The sequence below is a fragment of the Nicotiana tabacum genome, chromosome 3 (genome assembly GCF_000715075.1).
Source record: "Nicotiana tabacum cultivar K326 chromosome 3, ASM71507v2, whole genome shotgun sequence".
Taxonomy (NCBI): Eukaryota; Viridiplantae; Streptophyta; class Magnoliopsida; order Solanales; family Solanaceae; genus Nicotiana; species Nicotiana tabacum.
In genome coordinates, this window is record NC_134082.1 from 181,849,338 (window position 1) to 181,875,626 (window position 26,289).

Here is a 26,289-nt window from a genome sequence, read left to right on the forward strand (position 1 = left end):
TTTAACTAATAATAATATTTTTACAAACTTTCCAATTTAAGAATTTAAGTACATTAATTATTCAATTTTAAACTTTGATGTGATATTGTACTTTATCCATAGACAAAAAATTTATATTAGGTATTTCATAGACAATTCTAATTAACATTTTAAATTCAATTTCCAAACAATAAAATAGGGCAGAAGAGTACAATGTCAAGATTAAATAGAGTCTGAAACTATGAATCAAAGTTTGCGACTGTTTCTGTAGTGATTCAGCCATTCAAATAACTCATTCCAGGGAAATGGTGTGTATCCCTCAACAAAATCAAGAATACTGTCTTCTTGCTTTGTCCCAAGTAAAAGTCTTAAACCAAGAAGCATCAGTAAATTAATAATGGAAGCTGAGAGCATGGGGTATAGCCGCAGAAACTGGCATGCAACAAAGTATCACTGCCATATCTTGATATACTGGTCATGACTCACTGAGGCTATGGTTCCTGTCGGAGGTGAATCTGCAAATGAAGAAATTATATCATCATGTGCTCGGTGTGGCCAAGTTCTGTGGCTCTGGTACATTGGATTCCACAGCTCCAGTAACTGCAACAACACTCGACAGGTTACTTCCCCCTCATGAAATATTAAAAGTATCTAAGATCATCGAAGTTATCTGAAACATGTTTTGAGATGGTTACATGTGATTCATGTGAATAATCCTAGGTTACATTTGTTGTTGTGCAACTATATAGAGACATTAATCAAGCCAAGTCTACAAAGAACTTAATCTATGAGCTCAAAGCTTCTGCAGAAATTCTGTTAAGCATACCTCATGAGAACCAATCACCAAGAGTTGAGCGCGGTCAGGGTGGAAAGTGCATGACTGGAACTTATTGCCACTGGAGCAAAGTTCATGTAAACACTTTCCTCCGCTAACACACCATATCCGTGCACTATCCTCGCTCACGGATGCCAGGAAATTCCCACTCATATCCCAACAGATTGAACGGACATCTCTGACATGACCCTATATATCAAAGAAAAGGAGACCACTTTGATATGATACAGTATTGCAGCATAGTAGAAATTTAAAACAAGCTTGACCGGGAATAGACAATCTTACTTCGAACTTTTGTTGGATGCTGTTAGTCTCCACATCAAATATATTTATAACATTTCCTGTAGAACTTGCCAATAAGTTCCCAAATCGAGGTTGAAATCTAACTTGTCTACTACCTCCCTGCATTTGTACCAAGAGCAAGTTAACCAACATTTAGTGAATGGATAATAGCTAATTCTCTAGAACGTCACTTAGTTTAGACACTGTACTTTCCCCCGCTGAACGTGATTATGGATGTTGGTTCAAATAATATTATGAAACTCAACCCTTTTATTTCCTAAACTATCGCATGTGCATGTACATGTTGAGGCCTACTGATCATGAAAACTTTGAAATTGCTCGCAGGCAAGAAGAACAATAAGAAAAACATTTCCCACAATCTAAATGCAGGAATTCAGGAGAACCGACTTGAAGATGGCTTAGATCAGGTAGATATGTAAGCTCAAAATTGAAATAGAACAGAAAAACAGGTAATACCAAATTATGGAGGCCCTTCCTATGTCAAGTAGAGGCACCTCTTCATCAACGTTTTAAAAACAAAGAAGTAGAGATACCAACCTTAAAAATGAGTTTGCAATCGCCCTCATCGACATCCCACAGTCTAATCTCATCATTGCTATCACAAGAGCTGAGGAGACCGGCCTTTGTTGGATGAAAATCTGTGGACATCACATGCTCAGCGTGCCCGACAAGGCTTTTGAAAGGGTTGCTTGGCTGGATTAAGACAAAATGGTGAAATAGGTACAGTATCATGGTTGTAATAGACACAGAAGAAAAAGGGAAGAAACTCAAGATATTAGACAGTTATCATTATTAGAAAAGTCCTGATAACCATAAGAAGAAGAAAAAGATATTCTGAAGGTCTAGAGACTGCAAAAGATGTTTTGGTAACAACAAGTTCCTCAAATATTGATAGCCTGTTTGGCCAAGCTTCTTTTTGGCCAAAAGTGCTTTTTTTTTGTTGCCAAAAGCACTTTTGGCCAAAAATTGAGGTGTTTGGCCAAGCTTTTGGAAGGAAAAAAAGTGCTTTTGAGGAGAAGCAGAAGTAGTTTTGGAGAAGCAGAAAAAAGTAGCTTCTCTCCAAAAGAACTTTTTTGAGAAGCACTTTTGAGAAAAATACACTTAGAAGCAGTTTTTTAAAACTTGGCCAAACACTAATTGCTGCTCATAAGTGTTTTTCAAACTAATTAGCCAAACACAAACTGCTTCTCACCAAAAGTACTTTTGAAAAAAAGCACTTCTCAAAATAAGCTGATTTTTGCAGCTTGGCCAAACGAGCTATGAGTCAAATGAAATGTGTTGGACAGAACAAGATGATGATTCTGTACATATTAGTGATAAATCTTTTATCCTCTGAGCAGAGATAATGAATGTGGCAGTAAACGCCAATTGACAATAGTCTGAGCAGCTGCTTGCTAAAATAAGAATATATCTTCTCATCTAAGTAAAAGGAAAATAATCAGGATAATAATAGCACAGAAATTAGAAGAAATAATGTTAACCAAGAACGACGAAATCGTAGAAGTTACAACTAGTGAATACATATCCTGGTTGATTTGACTATGCTGACTGCTATTTCTAAGGTGGATGGAACTTGTAAAAGACTCATTTGCCAAGAACTTGGTATGGAAAATAGAGGTAGTACCTTAGCTGCATCCCATAACATCACAGTTCTGTCAAAAGAGGATGTTGCAAACACCATTGAGTTTGGCCTAAAACGGATATCTGTAATTAGATGAGCATGACCTTCTCCACATTTAACATCACTATGTTCCACGTCCCAAATTACAACCTAAACATAGATCGTACAAGTTCATTAACAGGAGAAATTGACATAAGCGCTCTCCCATTAAAAATCCTTTTATAAGCAAGACAAACCTTCCTCTCGTGACCAGCAGTAGCTAACAATTTTCCTTGTGAATGGAAGTGGCAACATAGGAGCTTGCTCTTTGTTGCGTGAAGGCTTCCAATCTCTTTAATAGTGATGCCTGCAAAGCAATATGAAGTCAATTATCCTTTGTGCTGATAACCAGCAATTTATCCATCAGGGTAAGAGCCTCAAAAAGTCAGAAGCTACAGTGCTTGATCTCAAACCCTAAATGTGACACCACACATTCTTTTCATTTTTTTCCCGTTTTAAGATACAATTATACTGAAGCAATATAAAATCGTGCAAATTTCACAAGAGAAACTTACAGATGACACCATCTATTTGCCACCATGAGCAGCTGCCACATCACTATTTGCTTTTAAGCAAAGAGGTTCATGACAAAGCACAAATATCATACATTAAGTATACACCTTCAGATATGTGCAATGAATCTTCCACTAGTCCCCTAAAACACTAGTGGCTTCTGGAAGAACGAAGCAGGGTATAATGCTAATAAAACCAGCACGATTGGGTTTGCTTGGGATAATGTTATTTCCTGAACATAAGAGAATTAGACGCACGACCTAGCTGGGTGAGGTTAGAACCTAACAAAAAAGGTGAGACTGGTTATGTACAGTTCAAAATCAGAGCCTAAATCTAAACTTGTTAAAATGATTCATGGAGTCCTAATGGAGGATTAATTTCTGTTGACTGTCAATTATCTAAATTAATATTTTTTTAATATTAATTTTTTTTTGACCCATTAAGCTTGTTGTAACCTACCTTTCCGGTCAGATTCAATGGAAGCAGCAATACTTTTCCTCAATGCAGCGAGTGAATTACTTGCAGCAATCAGACCAGCATCTCCCCGGGATAAGTAGCTGTCGCTATTGCCAATCATAATACAATCTGTAGTAGCTTTCTCTTTCCCAACCTACATCCCGGGAATATATTAAATGAGCAAGAATAAAGTTGACGAAGACTATATAGACATGTCATATTCGTCCAAGTGACTATAAAGGTGACAGAGACAAGAATAAACTAAGAAAGGGAAGTCCAATCCCCAAAAAAAGATGCAAACGTCAGCGGCAGAGTGAAATGGAAACACCAGTACATGAAGGGCTTTAAGAAGTAGATGCAGAAAATGATCTTACAGCTGACAGAGAAATCAATGAAGTTTTCCTCTTTCTGCCACTCTGATTCAAAACACATGTAAATAAATTAGTCGCCAAATAGGGGAAGAGGCACATGTCTCCATTAAGTCTTGTACTGCTAAAATATTGCTGAAATTTGAAGATATTCAAATCAAAACGAGTTACTTGCTTTATGATCTAAGACCAACCTTATTTGAAGACTGCAATCTCAGCTGGTTCGCTTGCTCCTGCACTGCAATTTGCTTCCCCGAATCTTTCATTTGCTTTCCTCCTATAGGAGCTAATATTTGCTTGTCAACTGGTAAGTTCTTCGGGGTTCTTTTATTTTTATCACCAAGCATCTGTTCAATACCGGAAGAAGACAAAAAGAAGAATTAGTGAGGCAGGAAAAAGATCTCAATCACAGAACATAAAATCCTGAAAACCAATCCATGGTCTATTTCACGGCTAAAATAATTGTAGCATGCTACAATCACTAGGAGCGACAGGATTAGTTGAGAATTCAACTTACTCCTACATCTTTTCCACTCGATCCAGCTTGAATGAGCACACGATTGAAATCACCCGAACTTGCAGGGGCAGGAACGTGGAGCTTATCAAACGTTTGAACTGCCACTTCTGGTAATGCATCCTGTTGAGGAGAGAATTTAGTTCTCAAAAACTGTTCCTTTTGAGTTGGTACTATTACACTAGGATGTACTACTTGATGGCTAATGACAGGGGGAACTGGGCCAACTCCCTGGGTTGAATATAAAAGGAATGAATCAACTTAAATTTGAACCCGAACTAAAACACCATAATGGACTATACATTTCTATTGATGCAAAAGTTCAAGACACTCACAGCTAACGGCCATCCTTGATGAGATGATTGTTGGAAAAACCTGTAGTTCCCTGCAGGTACAATGCAAAAAAAAGATCACAGGAAATTTGAAAATTAAAAAAGAGCAAGATAAGGAGATCTAAAAGTGCATAAAATGCCAACAGAAATATTAAAGGGAATAAATTGGCAAATCTACTAACATGATGGCACATTGTACAATCTATAAACAACAACAACTAAGCCTTAATTCCAAGCTAGTTGGGAACATTGTGCAACCTATCGTTAAAAAGTATTTGAAATGTCATCTATGTGATCACTGCAAGAACTTCTCCTGGTGGTTATTCTGAAGAGAACATGCAAGTGCAAAGCACTCATCACACGGATTATTTTGCTGAATTTAAGTCTTAAGATAGTCTGTTTATTCATACTTCCTTCCGTGTCAGTTTGCCTAATGTGTTTTTCTATGACAACTTCCAGTGATAATGAATTGAATCTTCAAAGTGAAACTGGAACTAGAACAAAGAAACATAGTAGTAAAAGCTTGGTCAGCAAACCAACGGAAATCAATTGCATACACAGAGCATCATCTTCAAAAATCAAAAGTTAAAAAGATGCAAAAGGAAAGTGCATTGAATCAGAGTTCTATTTTCAGAACTTTATTGAATGCCCCACTGTATATTTGTTCTGGTGGATCTTATTCCTAAGCTGTCATATGTTCATCCTTTTATTACTTAAACCTGCAACATGCATCTTTGTCCAAATGGGGAAGTGTGTCATATATAATCTTAGTTGTAAAGATGTTACTGAAGTTAATGCCTCACTAGCCATTGGCATAATCACTAAGGAAATGAGAGTCATCAAATAGCTACCTCAGCTAATCTGATTAAGCTGACCTCAGTTTTTCATCCTTGAGCTTTACAAGTCGAGTTCAAACATCGAACTAGCTTCAAATTGGAGTAGAGCTCAACAACAACTATGCCTCAGTCGCAAACAAGTTGGGGTCGGCTATATGAATCCTCACTTCTTTCTCTAAATTAGAGTAGAGCTCAACTCAAATATATTAGACAAGTTCAAGCATGACTTAATATAGTAACAAGCTAATTAATAACCTCGAACTCGACTTCAAGCTCAAATTACATCCCCCCCCCCCACACACACGGATAGTATAATAGATTTACATCTTAGAATCAAATCGGAAAATATTTTCACATTAATATCTATATAATCTTTTTATTCGCTATGAATGTAACATTAGAGAAAACTCTTAATGGGGTTTACTCCTAAGTTGCTCCGACACGGCAGTTTAGGTGCACCCGTGTCAACACGACACTGGTGTGGGTGTGGGTGTGAGTATGGGATTCGTACGGGATCTGGTCAAACGGTTTTGGGTACTTTTACCACGGCGGACGAAAAATTGGAGACAAGATACAATTTGATTCCCGAAATCAGAAACAAAACTAAGGTAAATTTGAAGAAAATGACAATACCTTATCTAGAAAATCAATTGTTTACTTTCTGCTTCTCCTCTTGATCGGGCAGAAAGAGTGGCAGAGAGCAACAATTGAGAATGGGGAAGACGGAGCCTTGGAGAATTTGGGAAAGCTTGACAGACACTAACTCTAATTTATATATTAATAATTAGAGATCTAATCTAAATTATAAAAATTAACATTTTAGTTTTAAATGAAAGATAACTATAAAATAGTTAACTTGTAGGAGAATCCGAGAATGGAAGAAAATCAAGAAATCATGCCTACAACTTGAGAATAATTAAGAAATTCACATTTGACAAGTTATAGGTAAGTTTTCCACAAAAATTTCTCATAATTTAGAGATATTTTTATATTTTTTAAATTATTTTTAGCCAGATCCTCGCACCTATATCCGTACTAGGATCCATATTCCCGAATCTTAGAATTTACGTCTCGAAGGATCCGACCTCTAGATCCGCACACATGTCGGACACCTGCACCCGTGTCCGAGCAACTTAGGTTTACACTAATGTCAAAATAATTATTTTCATGAACATAAGTTGACCTTAAAGTTACACATGCTTGAATTGTTAAAAAGACAAGCTAAGATTAAGCCAGTTAAGTTGTATTTCCGAACAATGTGGCTCACTTAATAGCCCTAACTAATTGAACAAAGCCACCTTAGGCCCATGCAAGCCACATTTATAAATCTATGACACGTAGTTCCTATCCTAATTGGTGTCCATGTGGCTTGGCTAGGTCAAGAAGAGATTCACATAGAGACAACTGCTATTCGAGAATCTATTTCTATGTTAGCTAGTTGGGCAACCTTTCCCATGTTAGTCCTCGTTCTGGCCATCTTGATTTGAAGATACTTGTATGTAGCAGGTCATGATAGCTCTATATGAGGGTCTTTCAAAGGCTAAAACAGCCCTCATCAATCCCTCGTCCTCTTTTTTACTCTTTTATGTGAACTTGAACAATGGCAATTTACAAGTTGTAAGAGGTCATCACTTCTTTGAGGAGAGGTAAACACCGTTACTTGTCTCATATTAGGCAAGTAGGTGCCGCATAAGTGAGATAGAAGAACTTGCTTAAAGAACCGTAGTGAATATCATACTAGCCATTCATCGTATTGGACTAGTGCCAAAGGTTAAGAAACTCAATTTGGAAACTTAGGGTGGTCAGAAAATAGATGGAAAACGATCAAGCTCTTATTGCATATAGTCCGGGTAATATTTTTATCAAGGTGGCATGACTCACCAATATATTTAGGCACATTCAAGTTGAAGCTATATATTTCAGTTCGAAAATGACTCGAGCGTGATTAGTAAAGTTAAAATACTTGAATGATTACCATATTAAGACTAGTAGAAGAAAACCTTTTGAAATGTGAAAAAGCATTTAAAAATAATATGAAACGCTATTACTGTACTTCAATTTTATGGGATCAAGATATCACTTTACATGTAAGGAAATAGGTCCAAGGTCATTAGGAACAAGCTAAAGTAGAAAGTAAGACACTTTTATTAAGATTGGTGGTGTAGATTGTAGGATAGATGATCTCTTAGGATGAACGAGAAAGTCCTATGAACCTACAAAGTGAGTGCCGATGTTCAGGATCTTTAGTTCTGAGCAAGGACATGTTGAGGAGGACTTTTTCTGCTGCATCTAATAGTCATATCGCCTGTGATGATACTCTTTATTTATGACAACTCCTCTGCAACTTCGACAAGATCGGATTTCATCAAGAAGAGTATGATTAGGAGATTCGTGAACAAATTTGGTGCGTCACAATTAATCCAAATGAATACCACAAGGGAGCATAGGGCATGCATGTCGAAGAAAAGTTTATTTTATTCCCATATTCTGTAAAATATGACTCCGGTCATGCTAATCACAGCTAAGATTGGTCAAATCGCACATGATGGGACCCTTTATTTATGACTACTCTGCAGTCTCGAAAAGATCGAATTTCATCAAAAAAGAATGATTGGAGATTCATGAACATATTCGGTGTGTCACAGTTAATCCAAATGAATACCACAAGGGAGCATAGGGCTATATGCATGTCAAAGAAAAGTTTGTTTTATGCCCATGTTCTTTAAAATACGATCCCGAGCATGCTAATCACAGCTAATGTCACTTTGAAATTCATTATCTCTTTATTGATCCAATAAAGTGGTTGAGGCAAGATTCGTAGGAGAAGGCGCCACCATATTTGCATAACAAAATATTTATATTTATGCTTATATTGGCTGGGCACATTTATTATGACTTGTATAAAAGGAAAATATACAAGCTTTCCGCTTTGGTATATACTCCTTTGCTTTTCCACACCTTTTTAAATGGTTAAAAGGGAAAGAGAAAGAATTCCTAACTGGAGGTTTTATGTATTTCTCCACCCCAACAAGTAGTAGTCATAGATGTACTTTGAGTTTCTAATTAAACCTTGCCGAAATTAGAATAATCTAAGATTAAATGATTTTAGACACTCGCAAATGAGTAAACTCTGAAATAGGTTCCCTTGACTGGAGGATACCTGAGAAGATGTAGTACTTGATCAACGTTAAGGACAATGGATTTAGACACTTTAAGATGGCTTCAAGCTGAGCCTCATTATCTGAGCTTGTTTGGAAGAGAGATCAGCTACATGACAAGATATGAAGGAAGAATTTTGTGACAGGAGTTTCCATTTGGATCGTTTCTAGCTCAATGACATAAATGTCAGGTCCCAATTTGAGAAGTCTTCTGCAGTCACAAGAAATTCCATTTGGATCGTTTCTAGCTCAACGACACAAAAGTCAGGTCCCAAGTTGAGAAGTCTTTGGCAGCTCTTAAGCCATTCTTGCTGCTCTATGAGATATCATGCGACTGCGCGAAAGACCTTAAAAGGTCAAGCTTCCCAATTAGGTGGATCCTTTACTTTTCTCTTTGCTGATAAGGTCTTGCTGGTTCTGTACCAGTGACTAACAGGCAGTGAAGTAAGAATGGAGCAGCTATCAGTGTGAACACTTCATTATGTGTGTTCGATCTTTGTTTTCAGAGCTTCAAGTAGAAAAGACTGGTAACCTATATGGAATTCAAGGGAACTGAATTCTGATCTTTTTTCCCTTTTACCAACTTAGGGAACTCTCTTCCTGTCTTCCACTTATAGTCTCCCTCCTATCCACCTTAAGATGTCAAACAGGCTACAAGGAAGTATTCCCCGTCCTTTGAAAAATAATACTCCCATTTTCCCTTTATTCTTACCTTCAACTGAATCTTGAATTTCTGAATCTTCCTCAATCATATGCATGCTACTCCAGGACACAGCTCATCTTTTTCGAGTCTGTTTCTGATTCTTCCTACCTTGAATCTAGGTTTCCCCAGTACTAATACAAGGAAGGAGGATATTCAAAAAAATCAAACAAGACTTCCCACCTTCCAAAAAGATCTAAGACAAACCACTTTCCTGAATAAACATCCACTATAGGAACGAAAGATATAGTCTTTTGCTTGGTTTTAATATTCATCTGGTTACCCCAAGAAATGCTTATTCACTAACCAACAAAGACTGTTATTATTTAATAAGCCTATAAAAGGTGGAAAGCTAATCCCGTCTGTGAAAGGTTAGTCCAAGCCACAATGGTCAATTTTCCTAATATGACCACCAATAGGAATCTTAGTCTCTCGAAATTTAACTAAGAGATCGACCATGCATTTCTCCAGCTTCATATATTCTATAAAGCAATACTACAAACTTCCAATAGAAGCATTATTACTTGATACGGATCACTATCACAACTTCTGTCTCTTCTGCGTTCCTCCATGTGGATTTACCTTCATAATCACCCATAAAAGACTACCTTCAAGAGTTCAATCTGATTTGTTGTACAACACAACAAGGACCAATTGCATTGTTGCAATATTATCACCATCAGCGCTATAACTTCAATCATACATCGTTCTAGATGTAACTATATCGTCTCAAACCTAAGCTTCAAGCCCCTGATCCTGAATCTACCAATGTACCATTACTTTACGGGTAAAAGCTAGATACTCAAGACCAAATCTACATGGTCATGGTAAGGTTACAATAGTATTGCATCCTTTTTTCTGCTAATAGCAAAAGCAATAAGAAACTTCCTGAAGAGCTTTTTCTCCCAAATCTCTATTTGATTCAGAAAATAGCAATAAATATTTAATAATTGGGAGAAAGCAGCCACTATCATTTAATGCTTAATACCTTTTGAAATGTTTGAATTGGAAGTTATTCAACACAAAAAAACTAAGGGGGTAGTCACTGGTAAAGCTGGTATTACAAGGGAGTCAAATGCTCAATATTATGAAGAATTAACAAATTGTTCATGGCACTTCATCATTTTCAAAGATGATAGGTGGTCCCTCTCTCATCGCATGACTTTCTTTCTTAAATATAGCAACTAACTAAGTAGCAGCTTTCTCAAAATATCAACTTCTCCATCCCATGCTTATAGGAAGATAGTAATCAAACAATCTTCATTTGACTAAAAGGATTTGATGCAGAGCCTGATAGCAAGAGCAGCAGAGCGTTTGTTATTAGTTTCCCACTAAAACAGAGAAATGTTTAATTTGTCCTGGAAGGACTGATAACTAACAAGTACATTAGCAAAACCTAGTTATGGTAGACATATAATAATCCAAAATAAAAAGGATTTATTATTTGCTACACATTAAAAGTGAGCCAGTCCTCTTCGATATATGTGCATTTATCCTTCTAATGGATTTGTTCTTAATGCATGTTGAGTGAATTGTAAGAGAAAAATCAATCAACTGTCACATGTCCAACATTATCAATGCTAAAGACAAAAGATTCTATAAAGTAAATGTGAAATATATTCAAAGCCAAAATATAAACAAACCCGCATCAGAAGCTCCTGGCAAAGGAGGCAAAGCATTTGCAGGGGCACGAATATTTGGTTCCAGTTGTGTAGCTCCTCCAAAGTTTATACCAGTCTTGCCATCCTGAGAAGAATAAAACCTTTTCAATTATTTTCAACTAATTATTAAAAATCTTGCAAATGTTGAGGAAGGTAAACATACTCTTGCATTCCACTGTGGAGGAACAGTTGGAATTTGCTGCAATGGATAGCTGAAGGACATGAACATACATCATAGAAATTAGAAGATTCTGATACACAAACTTCAACAAGTAATGTTTCACATACAAAACATGCATGTATTATCAAGATAATGTGAAAAGTCTATCTCATATTACCGGCTAAGACAGTTGGTTCTAGTACTAGAATAAAGAGCATGTCTTGATAGCCAAGTTTTGCAAGAAACTCTTGGCATTTAATATATCAGAAGGTCATAATAGCAATACACAGATAGAACAAGAACGTGATTTTAGTCAATCTTCTTTTGTTGCCTTGGTGGCTTAAGACGATGACATCAGACCAAGGAGAACATAGCCTCAACTCAAGCACTCAACCTTTATCCTCGTTGAAGCGACTTGGCAGACATTGTAAAATAGATTAAAATATGGAAAAATGGTCAGTTTAGCAATAAACATAACATGCTATTACCCGGAATTGCTTGCAAATGGAAGCATGCCATCCATTTCACTCATCTCAAGAAACTGTGAGCTTGATGGCATGTCTCTTGGAGGAGATAAATTTGGTAATTCACAAATGGATGACAATAAATCTGAAATCTTAGCATCCATAAGATCAGGACTGCCGGATGCTATCAAATGAGGGGGCGGAATTATAGGAGAGGATGCCATCACATTAGAGATGTCTGCTCCTGTATGGTTAGAAGCATAGGATGGATTTGCAGGACCACTATTAGACACAATGCTCTTCACTGTCTGTGCAACCTGAGAATTTAGAAATCAAGCATTTAGTTAGCAAGAATTATTTCACATCAGTTAAACATGAACATGGTATAGAAAGTTCCACGGGTAACACCTTTTCAAAGGATTCGGTAGCTAGTACAGCAGCCTCAGGGAACCTAGAGCTGAAAGCTTCAAAAAACATATTCCACCACTCTTGCAGAAATCCTTCAGGAGAATTGATAGCTGAAACAATATCACAAAATCAAAAATTATTACTCCAAAGAACTGTATCACATTAACACATCACGTCAACTCCGTTATACATCTCTCCTCTCTCTCTAAATTACTGAAGGGCAGTTAATACAGTACTTTCAGTACTTTCAAAACACAGGTGGCTCGACTATAAGGCCAGTAAAGCAATCGTTGGGCCCCAACTTTTTTGGGGGCCCGTTTTTTCCTTAAAGATGTGTTGTATATGTATTATTAAAAACAATCTGTGTACATTTAAATTTAAAAAGAATTTTTGGAGCGAAAGTAAGATAACTTTAATATGAGGATCGTTGTAATAATTAGAGAATGAAATATTTTTTTATGAATTGTTTCTTTACATGGGTAGGGTAGTTATTTTTTTGCCTCATTTATATCCTAGCAATATGCGGGCCCACATTATTATTTATATACTTACATTTTTCATTCTCTCTTTTACTATTTTTATTCTCAATATTGAAAAGTCTCTCAATCGGCAACTTACCACGGTTTACAAGTTGTCTTCTTCAAAATATCAAGTATTACAACAACCAATCATTATATTGAAGCAACGCAACAGTTTTCGATATAATTATATCAACTTATCTTGTTCAATAGTTTCTTACTCTTTGATTTCTACTACTATCTATTATTTCTTGTGCTTCGATTATCTTATTTATATGTGATAGCTACTGCTCCTTTGTAGACTACTTTATCATGACTTATTCGCTTTCGTTACTTTCATTTTCATACTGCATTAAATTGATTGTCCTTATCTAACCTGTTTTTTGTCATGCTTTCTCTTGAGCTAAAGGTCTTTGGGAAACAACCTCTCTACCTCCCAAGATAGAGAAAAGTTCATCGTACACTCTACCTCCCCAGACCACACTTTGTGGGTTTTTACTGGATATGTTGTTGTATATCAACTTATCAAATTCTTGAGCCGATTTTATAATTCTACCTTTATTTTATATTTTTTCATTGAAAATTTGTCGTTGATATTCTTACTTAGGGCCTCTCTCTGAAATTTGGCTTTATACCCCCAATCTTGTTGAGACGACCCTGTTTCAAAAACATCCAACATCAGGTAATCAAATTGTACCACATGCATCAAAGAGAGCGACCTCAACTTATTATCAAAATTTTCAAGAACAACATGATCAGTAATCTACCTATGGTCATATATAAGAATTACTAAACTAGGCATGAGAATTTTACGACCCTCTCAGGTAAAGAACAATCGTTACTAGAGCACATATCTTAATTCATCATAGGATCAGCTTTTAGCATCTGATTAAAAGAATAGAATTCATTAAAAGGAGATACTTACCAACAGGAACTGGATTAGCAAGAATTTCTGTGGCGAATACCTCACGACTCTGGCGGAAACCTCTCTTAGTCATGTAATCAAGAATGACAAGTTCAAGTCTGAAAAACACAAACAAATAAAAGAAAAGCATGACAAAAAACAGTCAAACAAAGGGAAAAGAATCACATACACCAAAAATCAAAATAAAAGTAGACAAGCACAGAGTATCAATCATTAAAAATGTACGTATAAAATAACTGGTGAACACATAATAAACTTACGAGCGTCTTGCCTGCAAACTGGCCATGATCACCAGAAAACTTAATCACAGAAAAGAGAAGGGGAAAGATGAAGGGAAAGAGTCTCAAGAACCAAAATCTCAGTTGGATTACAGTAACAAGAATGCAGAGAGAGAGATGAAAGAGAGTTGGAAGGGAGAGAATGAGAGAGTTGAGGTGAGAATGAGGTGGTGGAAATGAAAGCTGGAAGCTTTGTAGCAAGTGAAGTAGCGAGTGAAAGTACCATGCAAAAATGAAAGGAAAAAAAAAAGAATATATATATATATATGGAGTATATAGTATATATATTGGGTTTTAAAAGGAAAAGAGGAGAGAGAGAAATGGTGGCCATTGGACAATGGTGAAAATGATTTGAGTGATAAGATTTTACCAGTAATTGTGAGATCTTTACGCAAATAAACAACCGAATTAATTCATTGTTTATTTTTTCTAGTCGTTATACATGAATTATACATCGATTATACATAATTACACACATAATATACATGAACTATACATATAAGTGAACAACTATTTATATTAATTCTTCATTGGAACAATGCGCAGAATTTGAAGCTCTGCTATTTCTCTTTTCATCCTTATTCCCCTTTTTCTCCCTTTTCTTTTTATTTTCTCCTCATTTTTATTTAACCCCTAACTCTTTGTTTACCCCTTTTTTTTTTCTTTTTGTTATTTTTGGTGAAAAGCCTCAATTTTTAAAAAAAAAAAAATTGTGATGCTGTGTCTCTCCTTTTCCTTGGGTGGAGGGGGAGGGAGAAAAAAAATTTAGTTAATCAAATTATGTAAGCACTAAAATTTTAATTTTCTTTAACAAATTCATTTACATTGTAAATAAATATAAAAGGATTCCCATTGAATCTTGTTCTTTTTCACTTTGTTATCCTTTGAGTATTTTACCTTTTTTTATAGTCCAGTATTTACTTAAATAATAAATAACAAAATAAAGAGGTATTAATGCATTTGAGGCAAAGTCAGAATAGAAGCCAATTCTAAGAAGGAAGCAGAAGAAGAAAATGAAATGAACTGTTTTTTAGGTGACAAACAGACAATAGTTTTTACTGCAATACTTAAACCTCCGAAGCTTCGAACCAAAAGAGGTGACGATAAAAGTTAGTGAACCTTCTTAAATTTGAGCTAATCGAAAGTTACTTTTTCACAATTGGACAATCACTCATTAATTTTGTGCAAGTCCCTTTTCGGTTTCTTAGCAATTTTTGCTCTGAATTCAACGCAAAGTTCTGAACCCACAAAGTCATCTCTCCACAAGACGGTTAAAACTCATAAATATCTCAACAAGAAACAACCCCCATCCCCTCTTTTTTTTTTTTTTTTTTAAAAAAATGACAGTATAATTTTTTTACATTGTCAATGCATAATACTTTGTATAGAGTATTTAAAATCTATTTTAGACTAAACGGCATGCTTAATGTGGCCTATTTACAAGTTATTATTAAAGAATTATGTTTTTTTTTTAAAGTGAGTTATCAATCAATTAAAAAAAAAAGTTTAAGGGTGTGATCTAATTTAGATACTTGTAATACTTGAGATTCTGTGAGTGAAGATAATAGAGATAAATTGATGCTAACTACCTGCCATTTTCGGAGGTCATACAGTTATTTATTTAATCCCATCATATTTATTCAGTTTGGAAAAGGATAATGGTATTAAATAAATTTATGCTTGACAAATTGTGACTGTTGATAGCATAGATTAAAGGCGTGATATAATTTACATCTTTATTGTAGTTGCTATCTACCATTTTCTAAGGTCATAAAGGTTTTTTTTTTAATCCCATCAATTAGTATTGACCATCAAATAGTTACCCAACAAAAAAAAGGAATAATATCACATGGCATTGAGATTGTGTGACTCTTATTACAATCTATATGCAACAAGTAAGATGATATATCATTGGTAAGAAATTAAACTATTGTTAACTAGATACCATTTTTATTTAAGTAATTGGATTGCCTACTAAATTTCATTAGAATAATTGATTTTTAACAGTAACTTAATAATTGGTAGAATTTTCATATGCAAATTACGAAATTCAAGAAGTTCAGTAGCTCAAATCATGTTAGGAAACCATTGGATATGGTGGAAGGTAATCCTTTCACCCTTAACTATATATGTTCTGAGCTCGAGTTAAATGGGTCTTACATAACGTGAATTTGAATAGTCGAAATAGTGAATTGTAATATTAAATAATTATTTTAAAAAACGTAGACAAATATGGTAAGTTAGTAAGATTATCTAAATATTAACATAATATTCTGTTTTAAGGAGCATCACTAATCCAAAACTTTTAATTAAGCTGAAGTCAAAAGATCAATGAGCAATATTCGATTTTTCAGATTTCTAGATTTATAGTACTCCAGTAAGTAATTTGTTGCAAGCATATCAAAAGGTAGGAAGGACAGGCAGCAAAAGTACATGTCATGACTCATGATCCAATTCTACAAAAGAATGTTCGGGTCAATTTTGACTTGAGAGTCGATATGGGTTTGAGTACGGGTCACAAAATTACCAAACCCGGCCCAGTTCGATACCACTTCTCCAAGAATACATGTGTCAGAAAAATCCTCTCTATTAATTTAGTTCTTTCTTGTTATGTTATGCTTTACTAAGAGAATTGAGAAACTATTCGTCCAAAATATAGGGTGAAGAATCAACCCATTTGGTTGCATCTCAGCCAATTTTTAACCAAATTTCTTTTATCTTTTATGGATCAGCTTGGGTTTAATATTTTGACCCATTCTTATATGTCACTCTTCTAACTTTCAACACATAGGACAAGTTACGTAAATTTGGACAAATGTTGATCTACTATAAGCTAACAGTGTATGAGTCGTTTATTCCCTTTACCTCACTTCGACGTTTTCACTCGAGGAGAACTATTTTTCGATAATGCGGTGCAGGACTAACTTGCACGTCCTCAATTATTTTATCTAGGGGTGTCAATAAATATTTAAATAAAAATCGACCGAACCGAATCATATCAAACCGATTATTAGATTTTTTTCGATAAAATAGTAGATTCATATATAAATCTATAATCATACCAAATAATAAGATCAGTTTTAAATTTTATAAAAATAAACCGAAAAAAACTCAATCATACCGAATAAATATAAAACATATATTTTATATATTACGTTTAAAACTAACAAAGCATTAAAAAAAATTGGGCCTTGGAATTATAAAAATGGCTACAAGTAGGGGTGTATATAGGTCGGATTGGTTCGGATTTTACAATTATCAAACCAAACTAATTGTGTCGGGTTATTAAATCTAAAAACTAAACCAAACCAATAAAACTTGGATTTTTCAATCTCGGATTTTCGGGTTTTTCGTTTTTTTTCCGGTAAAATCTTCGTAACACAAAACATATAACTTGTGCTCAAAATATTTCTTTAATCCTAGTAAGATACAACTATATAGGATATTTTTCAAGAAAATAATATAAAATATGAGATGTGTCATGATATTATCCTAAAATATTCAATAATAAAGACAATAAAATTATGTTATATAAATATTGCTAATTAAAAAGCCACAATAAAAATAAACATAATCTAAAAGTACTAAGTCATGCTAAATAAGTAGACTAATAAGGGAGTATTAATTACTACATGACTGAACGTTAAAGAAAAAATAAAAATAAGTTATGCGTTTTTATCTAAATTATTGCAAAATAAAAAATAGATATTCAATACATTGTCGTTCGTAGTATTGAATTAATTGTCTTTTGTTAGCATTAGTATTGATTTGATTTTGGTTTAGGCTTGCGTTAGCATTATTTAAGTTAACTAATATTAATGACTATAAAACCTATTGGAACATTCAAAAGTTCTAAGTTCAACCTTGAAATAATAACTTAAAAGATAAAATTATGAAAAAGTTTAAGAAATATTTATAAATTACATCACAATAAGTATATTTATATATTAAATATATCTAAAATTTATATATATGTAATGTCGGGTTGGTTTAGTTTCGGTTTGACTTTCTTTAGTTAAAACCAAACCAAACCAATTATGGTCAGGGTTTTTTCCCAGCACCAAACCAAATCATAGTTGGGTTTTTTTCTCGCTTTGACTCGGATTATTGGGTTGGTGCGGTTTGTCGGTTTCCTTTGTACACCCCTAGCTACAAGTAATTAACACCCAAAAATTCCAACTTTTAAATCTATTCTGATACGCTTATTGAAACTAAATTAGTTCCAACATTTTGAATAACAACTAGCAAGCCACAAGGTATTAGATATCTTTTCCCTCGTATGATTTAGATTTCTCTTGTTGGATGCTAATCTTGTAATAAACTCTATTTTTGAGTTACAACTTGATTACCATTTTTTAAATAGTAAAAATGTCTTTAGAGTTTTGCCAAAGTCCTATACAAGTACATATTTATGGCATTCTAACTTCTACTAGGGACTCTTACATGACATTTTAAAAAAAATACCGAAAAATTAATCGAACCATACCGATACCGAAGAAAAATCGAGATGATTGGGATGATTCTGAAAAGTCTAATTGTAACACCCCGTAAATTTGAATCAGTTGTGGATGCATTAAATGAGTATTAATATGATGGTTATTAATTGGTTGTGATAATAAGTGTACGAGGCATATCATAAGTGATTTGGGATCCAAGGAAAGACCTAAGTCTAAGCCAAGTTGAAAAATTACATGATAAACTAAAATTCTAAATGAGCACGCACAAGACTATATTTTGGACGAGCATATCTACATTTATACAAGGTATTATGTGATTCACAATCTATCAAATGAAAGATCTTTGAGTCTAGTTTCTAACGCTTCAAACCGTTCGTCATTTGGACACTCCTACCAGAAGTTATGACCAAATTACCAAAAGCAGCACAGACTTTTACACTATCGTGCTGCCCCATGTGCCGCCTCATGCGGCGCGGCTGTGTAAATTAACAGAGCACCTCCAAATTTCGATTCTAAATACATTTTTCATTACCACGCCGCTCCATGCGTCTCCCCATGCGCCGCGGCTGTGCAAATCTTCGTTTTTTGTCAACCGACCCTATTTTGATATAAAACCTTCGGGGGTTATTTTCCCCACTTCATTTGGACGAATTTTAGGGTTTTCCTCCACCATCTCAAGACCTCCAACCCCTCCCACCTTCAAGGTAAGCAATCCCCATTATCTTGGTATGAATTCTATAATTTATATACTAGTATTGATGAAATCTACACATAAAATACTTAGATCTTCAAGAACTCAAAAGAAGGTTTTGCAAGATTTCTTCCAAAAAGGTAATCCTACACCCTTAGACTTTCATGTATAGATTTAATAAGGGAATATGAGTATGAATAAGTATTGAAACTTTTGGTATGGTGATTGGAAACCATAAGTTCCCAATTTGATTAAACAACTATTATAGAGATTGAAAGATGTTTATTTAATGGAACTTTGTTAGTTAAGGGTGTTGTTTAATGGTCATATATGTGATTTTGGAAGATATAAATTGGTTAATCAAGATGGTGGGATAAATTGTTGATGAATGGTGGTAGTTAGATGAACTAATTATATGGCAATGAGATGTAGAGATTTATGTCTACACTGTGTTTGATAATATGCCTAAATGACTTAAGTTATGGAATTTGTTACTAATATTAGTTCCATTGGATGTTCTATTGTAGATTGAAGGTTCTTAGTGTTGTGGATCATTGTAGTATCACTAAGGGGTGAAATTGAGGTATGTGAGGCTAACTCTCTATGTTTGAGAAAGTTAATGATTCTCCCTACACTACGTTTCTTTTATGACGTTACTAATTGCCTCAGAAATATAGTTAAGCCTAGTTCCTTGAACAGTTGTAGAACTTCTATTCTCTAGCTTCATAACTCGCTCATGACTTTCATTCAGAACGTGTGAGCTCGGTGCGTATTCAATATAGACTTGGGTTGATGCTCCCGAGTCTTAGTATAGATTACTCAGTATGCCATATACAGTTGAAATTTCAGTATTCATAATCAGTTCAAGAATACATGTCTCAGTCTAGTCCCATTCAGTATTCTAGTATTATGTAACCCAGTATGATCCAGTATTCCAGTATCATGTAACTCAATGTGATTCAATATTTCACTATCATGTATTGCAGTATGATTCTCAGTTTCTGATTTTAAATTCCTGAATGTTGAACACCTGTATTTGGGCCTGAGGCCGTAGTTTATATGCTTTATGCATACTTGGGCCTGAGGCCGTAGTCTATGCTTTATGCATGTTTGGGCCTGAGGCCGTAGCTTATGTTTTATGCACGTTTGGGCCTGAGGCCGTAATTTATGCTTTATGCATTTTTGGGCCTGAGGCCGTAGTTATGTATACGTATACTTGGGCCTGAGGCCGTAGCTTGTGCACATATATATTGGGCCCGAGGCCGTAGCTTATTCAGATAAACATGTTGTTCATCATTCAGAAGAGGGAGTATTCATATTCTTACTTTCCTTTTTCCAGTTTAGTTATCAGTTATCAGTTATCAGTTCGGTTATCAGTTCAGTTTCAGTTTCAATAGTAATCATTTCAGTTACCAATTATCAATTCCCAGTTATCAGCTTAGTTTCAGTTTTAGCATTTATAATTCTTTCTTTCAGTTGCTTTACATACCAGTGCAATTCAAATGTACTGACGTCCCTTTTGCTCGGGGCCTGCATCTCACGATGCAGGTAATGATTTACAGGTTGACGATTCAGAGTGCTAAGATTCTCGTACCAGCTATTTGGTGATCCCCAATTTTTTCGAGGCATTATCATTACTACAGTCTTCAGTATTTACAGACAGTCAGCGTTTTCAGTACTCAAATAGAGGCTTCATATACTAGAGTATCAATTAGACAGAGTCACAAGCTTTTGTGTTAAGTAATGTTGGCTACAGACAAGTTTCAGACTTGTATTAGTGTTTCCACACTTTGACTTTTATCATTCAGACTTTCAGTATATCAGCATGTGTTAGTTTATCTTTCGCATTTAGTATGTTATGATATCACATATTGATTCAGCCTGCCAGTTGGTTCACTTGGTCATATGTAGTCAGGCACCAAGTGTCGTATTACGTCCAGGTCCAGGTTCGGGGCATGACACTAATTTTGGTTATATAAAATGGAAAAATCGAAAAATTGGTGTAGTACTAATTTTATAAAATAACTGACTGAACTGAACCATTGACACCCCTAATTAGGGGTGTACATAGGTCGGGTTAATTCAGATTTTACAATTACCAAACCAAACCAAATGTGTCGAATTATTAAATCTAACAACCAAACCAAACCAAACCAATAAAACTCGGATTTTTCACTCTCGGGTTTTCTCGAATTTTCAGATTATTCGGGTTTTTTTCCCGGTAAAATCTTCGTAGAACAAAACATATAAATTATGCTCAGAATATTTTTAGTCCTAGTAAGATACAACTATATAAAGTATTGTCCAAGAAAATAATACAAAATATAAGATATGTCATGGCATTAGCCTAAAATATTCAACAATAAAGACAATAAAATTATGTAATATAAATATTGCTAATTAAAAAGCCATAATAGAAATAAACATAATCTAAGAGTACTAAGTCATGCTAAAATAAGTAGACTAATAAGGGAGTATTAAATACATGACTAAACGCTAAAGAAAAAATAAAAATAGGTTATGCATTTTTATCTAAATTATTGCAAAACAAAAAATAGATATTCAATACATTGTCGTTCGTAGTATTGAATTGATTGTCTTTTGTTAGCATTAGTATTGATTTGATTTTTGGTTTGGACTTTTGTTAGCACTATTTAATTTACTAATGTTAATGGCTATAAAGCTTATTGGAACATTCAAATATTCTAAGTCTAACCTTGAAATAATACCTCAAAAAATAAAATTATGAAATCTTTTAAGAAATATTTATAAATTACATCACAATAAGTATATTTATATATTAAATATATCTAAAATTTCTATATATGTAATGTCGGGTTGGTTTGGTTTCGGTTTGACTTTCTTTAATTAAAACCAAACCAAACCAAACCAATTATGGTTGGGTTTTTTTTCCAACACTAAACCAAATCAAACCAACCCATAATTGGATTTTTTTTCTCGGTTTGACTCGGATTATCGGGTTGGTACGATTTGTCGATTTCCTTTGTACACCCCTGCCCCTAATTCCAACACCCACATCCCTCTACCAGTAAAAGTAGGTGATAACACTTACTCATCAAAGCTTAAGACAGAAAGAGAAAAATCAATTAAGTTTTTTAATTATATTCAATCGCAAACATAATCTTTACCGTCTTCATTCAAACTTCATCAAACATCAATTGTTAAACTATGCCCGCAAGTACAAAACTAAAGTTACATCATACATATAGCTCTAATAAAGGGATTCCTTAGAGTGACTTTTTTGAAATAGTTAACTCTCAATAAAACGTTGGTTTTAATAGAATCTCTCATGTAAAAGCACCTTCGTAGAAGATTTTGAAAATTGTAATCAAATACGCACTAGTAATGCAGCATTTTATGCCAGAAACTAGAATTTCACGGCAGAATAGTGCTTGAGAAAGATCTCTTATGATCCGTTGAAATTTGAATAGAAGAAAATTAAGTTCTAAAATTTCATCTTTAGTTGGGGGTTTCGATTCAGAAAAATATGATGCGACTAGTTCAAATTCAATGGAGGATGATCGAAGAGACCAAAATTCTGATCTCTTCTCTATGGCGAGAGGTTTTTCTTGTATCAAGAGTTTGTTGGGGAGGCCAGGGAAGATAGATTCGATCGAAAGGCAACGCTTATGCCTCTTCTTATCGATAGGATTCCCGCCATTATTAACCCTACAAAAATATGTTACTATGTTTTATTTACCAATCTCATGAGTTATATTTTATTGATCTCCAATGAGAATCCTATCGATAAAATAACGTTTTAAATGGAATATAAGACCAGTCTGCCCAGTTTTTTAGTGCAAGAAACTAAATGAACCATAAAAATTTGAATAGAAGAAAATCGGGTTCTAGAATTTCATCTTTAATTGGGGGTTTCGATTCATAAAAATATGGTGCGAGTCCATCTCTCTCTTGACTAGTTCAAATTCAAGGGAGGATAAAAATTTAATTCTCCTCTATGGCAAGAGGTTTTTTTTCGTATCAAGAGTGTGTTGGGGAGACAGATTCAATCGAGAGGCAATGCTTATGCCTCTTCTTATCGATAGGATTCCCATCATTAATAATCTTACAAAAATATGTTACTATGTTTTATTTACCAATCTCATGAGTTATATTTTGTTGATCTCCTATGAGAATCATATCGATAAAATTACATTTAAAATGGAATATAAGACCAGTCTGCACAGTTTTTTTAGTGCAAGAAACTAAATGAACCATAACTAATAAATATTTGGATCAAAAGGTAAAATACGGAACCTAGGCCTCCCCTATCTTGACAGCAGGTGACTTTAGGTATATGTCATTGAGAATTTTCAATTCTGCGTTAGAAAACAGAACACTCAACGAGATTAACTTACTGTTATAACTTTGTAATAATATTAGTTTTAATAACATTACCAGACGAACAAAATTCAAGTATTATAATAAATCGTCAACTCATTCTAGTTCTATGACCAAAAAGATAATACTACTATATTGAATGATAGCTTAAAGATTTGGACTTCCTTGAAAATAACTTATGGTTTGTATTAAGAAACCTTACCTTTGAAGAAAGGAAAGCGAAACGAACCATTTTTCCTCTGGCATACATCAACTTGGTTAGCTTATGGCTCCTAAGAAAGGCATCTTCTTATCTGTAGGGAATAGGAATAGAATCACAGGAGAAAAAAATAAATAAAAGAGAGAATACAGATCAAGGGCAGGAAGCCCTCATATATACATAATGATTTTCAGTAACATTTGTGGTGACTAAAGAAGAGAAAAATGAAATTCCTGTTGCAGCTTCCTTGCTGTTTGTGTTTCTGCTTCATCAAGCAGAAAAAAGGAAAGTCGAAGGAGAAGGAACCGAAGGAAAATTGAAAGAGCTGTTCAGTTCAGGAGCATTTTACAGGACCTTGGTTGGAGGATAGCATATATTGAGCACAGGATTTACGTCGCCCATTCTTTTTTTTCTCTAACAAGAAGGTCAAGGTCGAGCTTTCAATCATCATGATAGTACCGTGCAAAATGTAATACTCTTGGAAACGTCATGACATGTAATGATAAAATCTGATTATAAAAGCATCAACTGGTTTTCTTGCTTTTATCTTCATCTCTGGGTGCTAAGCCTATTTCCTCCATTTGATGTTCAACAGAAACAAACCCAGTCTCTGCTAGAAACCTAAAGGAGAAAAAAACTATGCATTAAATCTTTGCAGTAAATTCAACTATTGTCATGTGATTGAATAATATAATTGTTCATAGGAGCAAGTGAAACTTAAATTTAGTAACAATGCAAAAAGCTGGATGCTATGTTGAATAAGTAGCAGTTTTACACACTGTAGGCAAAAGCAGGCCTGCCACACCCAGCAACTGCGGTAAGGGGGAAACGAGAGAGAGATAGCAGTTTCTTTAACTCCAAACTACCATGAAAGTTGACAGTTAATTTACAACAAAACTATGTTAAACAGTTTCTCTAATGACCTAATGAGTTACTAACAAAAAATTAAAAAAAAAAAGGAAGTGACCAAATGAATTCCATAACTTGTTTTTAATAACCAAGAAATTGCCGAGAGCGAGTGGAGCACGGTTCGAAACTCGATGAATGGTGGGTTCCGTCCCTCTACCTTTCTCAACTTAAATACCAGACTCTTGTCTATTGTAGGGTCGAAGTCATGATGTGTGCCTTACTCACATGTCAGATGCTGCGCTCTTACCACTAGGCCAAAGCCCCGGCGGGCCAAAATGAATTCCAGGACTGGATGAAGCAAATTACTCATCCAAAATAACACACATGATTTTAGACTGCTCCACACTGGAATGAATGAGGCTAGCACAAGCTTCACAACTATTTTCTTTGACGAGTTGTGACAATGTGAAACAATTTGGATTCAACAAACTACAAGATAGCAGAATGTAATCTTAGCTACTTGATCAGCTACTGACCTAGATTTGTAAAATAAGAGCTGAAAGTCAAACAACTATTCAATCTTAACTTAGAGGTTTGTCCTTTACTTGCATTTACAACAATCAGAATGCATTTTCACCTCAGACTCAATCAACATATCAGATTCATGTCCAATATCGGAAACAAGGCAAGTTATCTCCCTTTCTCACCATTAACCAGAGGTTTGATCAGAAGATTCTCAGATTTCAAAATTGAAATTTTCAATAACAGAACATTAAAGTTTCAACTTTCTACAAAAGAATATCAAGTCAGAAAAGATTTTCTAGTCCAACAGTTTTACTACTACACTACGCAACAAGGTCAAACACACATTAATGAACAATCTAATTAACAGACAACAAGACCATGTCAGCTAACAAACAATGTTTAGTTTCTCCATAGTACTTTTGACTTTCCCAGTTAATATTTGTGTCTCTGCATTTAGTAGCAGCAGATGATCCACGGAGTCAAATCACCTCGTAATAACGGGTTACATATTTATTTATATAAATCCTTTAATCTAGCAATACAAGTTTAGGTAACAAATTCCAAGTGCATTCACATGTAGGCAAAAGTAACAATACAAAAATAGAGCTCAAATGTCAACATTGAACGATAAAAGCTGAAACACACCTGCTAAGAAGTACGAAGAGGGTTCCAGTTATTAAAAAGAGGAACGCAACATGGAGAGTCAAAGACAAGTCACTTGAGGAAAAAGCCAAGCCCAACATAACAGCAAGACACAAACCCAGCATAAAAAATGACATCTTTAGCGTATTCCAAGTAGGAGCCTGAATCCAAAAGCAAAAAAACAGTAACTTGAATCAATGAATTTAAAGTTTAATTGAATTGTAAATAAAAGAACAAGAACAATGAGGAGAAGGGGGAAATTGTACAGACGTTGACTCCTGGAGCCAAAGCTCCCACTAATACTGCTTGTGCTGATGATACCTCTTCTCTACTTGATTCTTTCGACTCCATTTTTTGTGATTTTGAGAGTGATGGGATCTGATTGCGATTTTTTTCTTAACCTCCAAAAACAGGAATAAAATAATGAGGAAGATTTGGGAATTGTGATACCCAGTAAATTGGATCAGCTACACTTGGGCCCAAACTAACTCAGGCC

The 26,289-nt window shown here is 34.7% G+C and overlaps 1 protein-coding gene across 1 annotated transcript; it reads right to left on the reverse strand.

The window, feature by feature from the left end:
- Positions 1-134: 134 nt before the first annotated feature.
- Positions 135-26,228, reverse strand: LOC107825866 (uncharacterized). The gene is made up of 20 exons (XM_075250276.1): positions 26,064-26,228; positions 25,797-25,954; positions 24,132-24,398; positions 23,781-23,871; positions 13,791-13,888; positions 12,348-12,457; positions 11,964-12,256; positions 11,479-11,527; positions 11,298-11,400; positions 4,964-5,013; positions 4,632-4,751; positions 4,309-4,461; positions 4,121-4,162; positions 3,750-3,900; positions 2,975-3,084; positions 2,742-2,888; positions 1,655-1,810; positions 1,100-1,216; positions 806-1,003; positions 135-579 (listed from the first exon to the last, which is right to left on the reverse strand). The coding sequence occupies exons 4-20, from the start codon at positions 23,822-23,824 to the stop codon at positions 430-432; spliced, it is 2,091 nt and encodes a 696-aa protein (XP_075106377.1). The 5' UTR covers positions 23,825-23,871; positions 24,132-24,398; positions 25,797-25,954; positions 26,064-26,228; the 3' UTR covers positions 135-429.
- Positions 26,229-26,289: the final 61 nt, after the last annotated feature.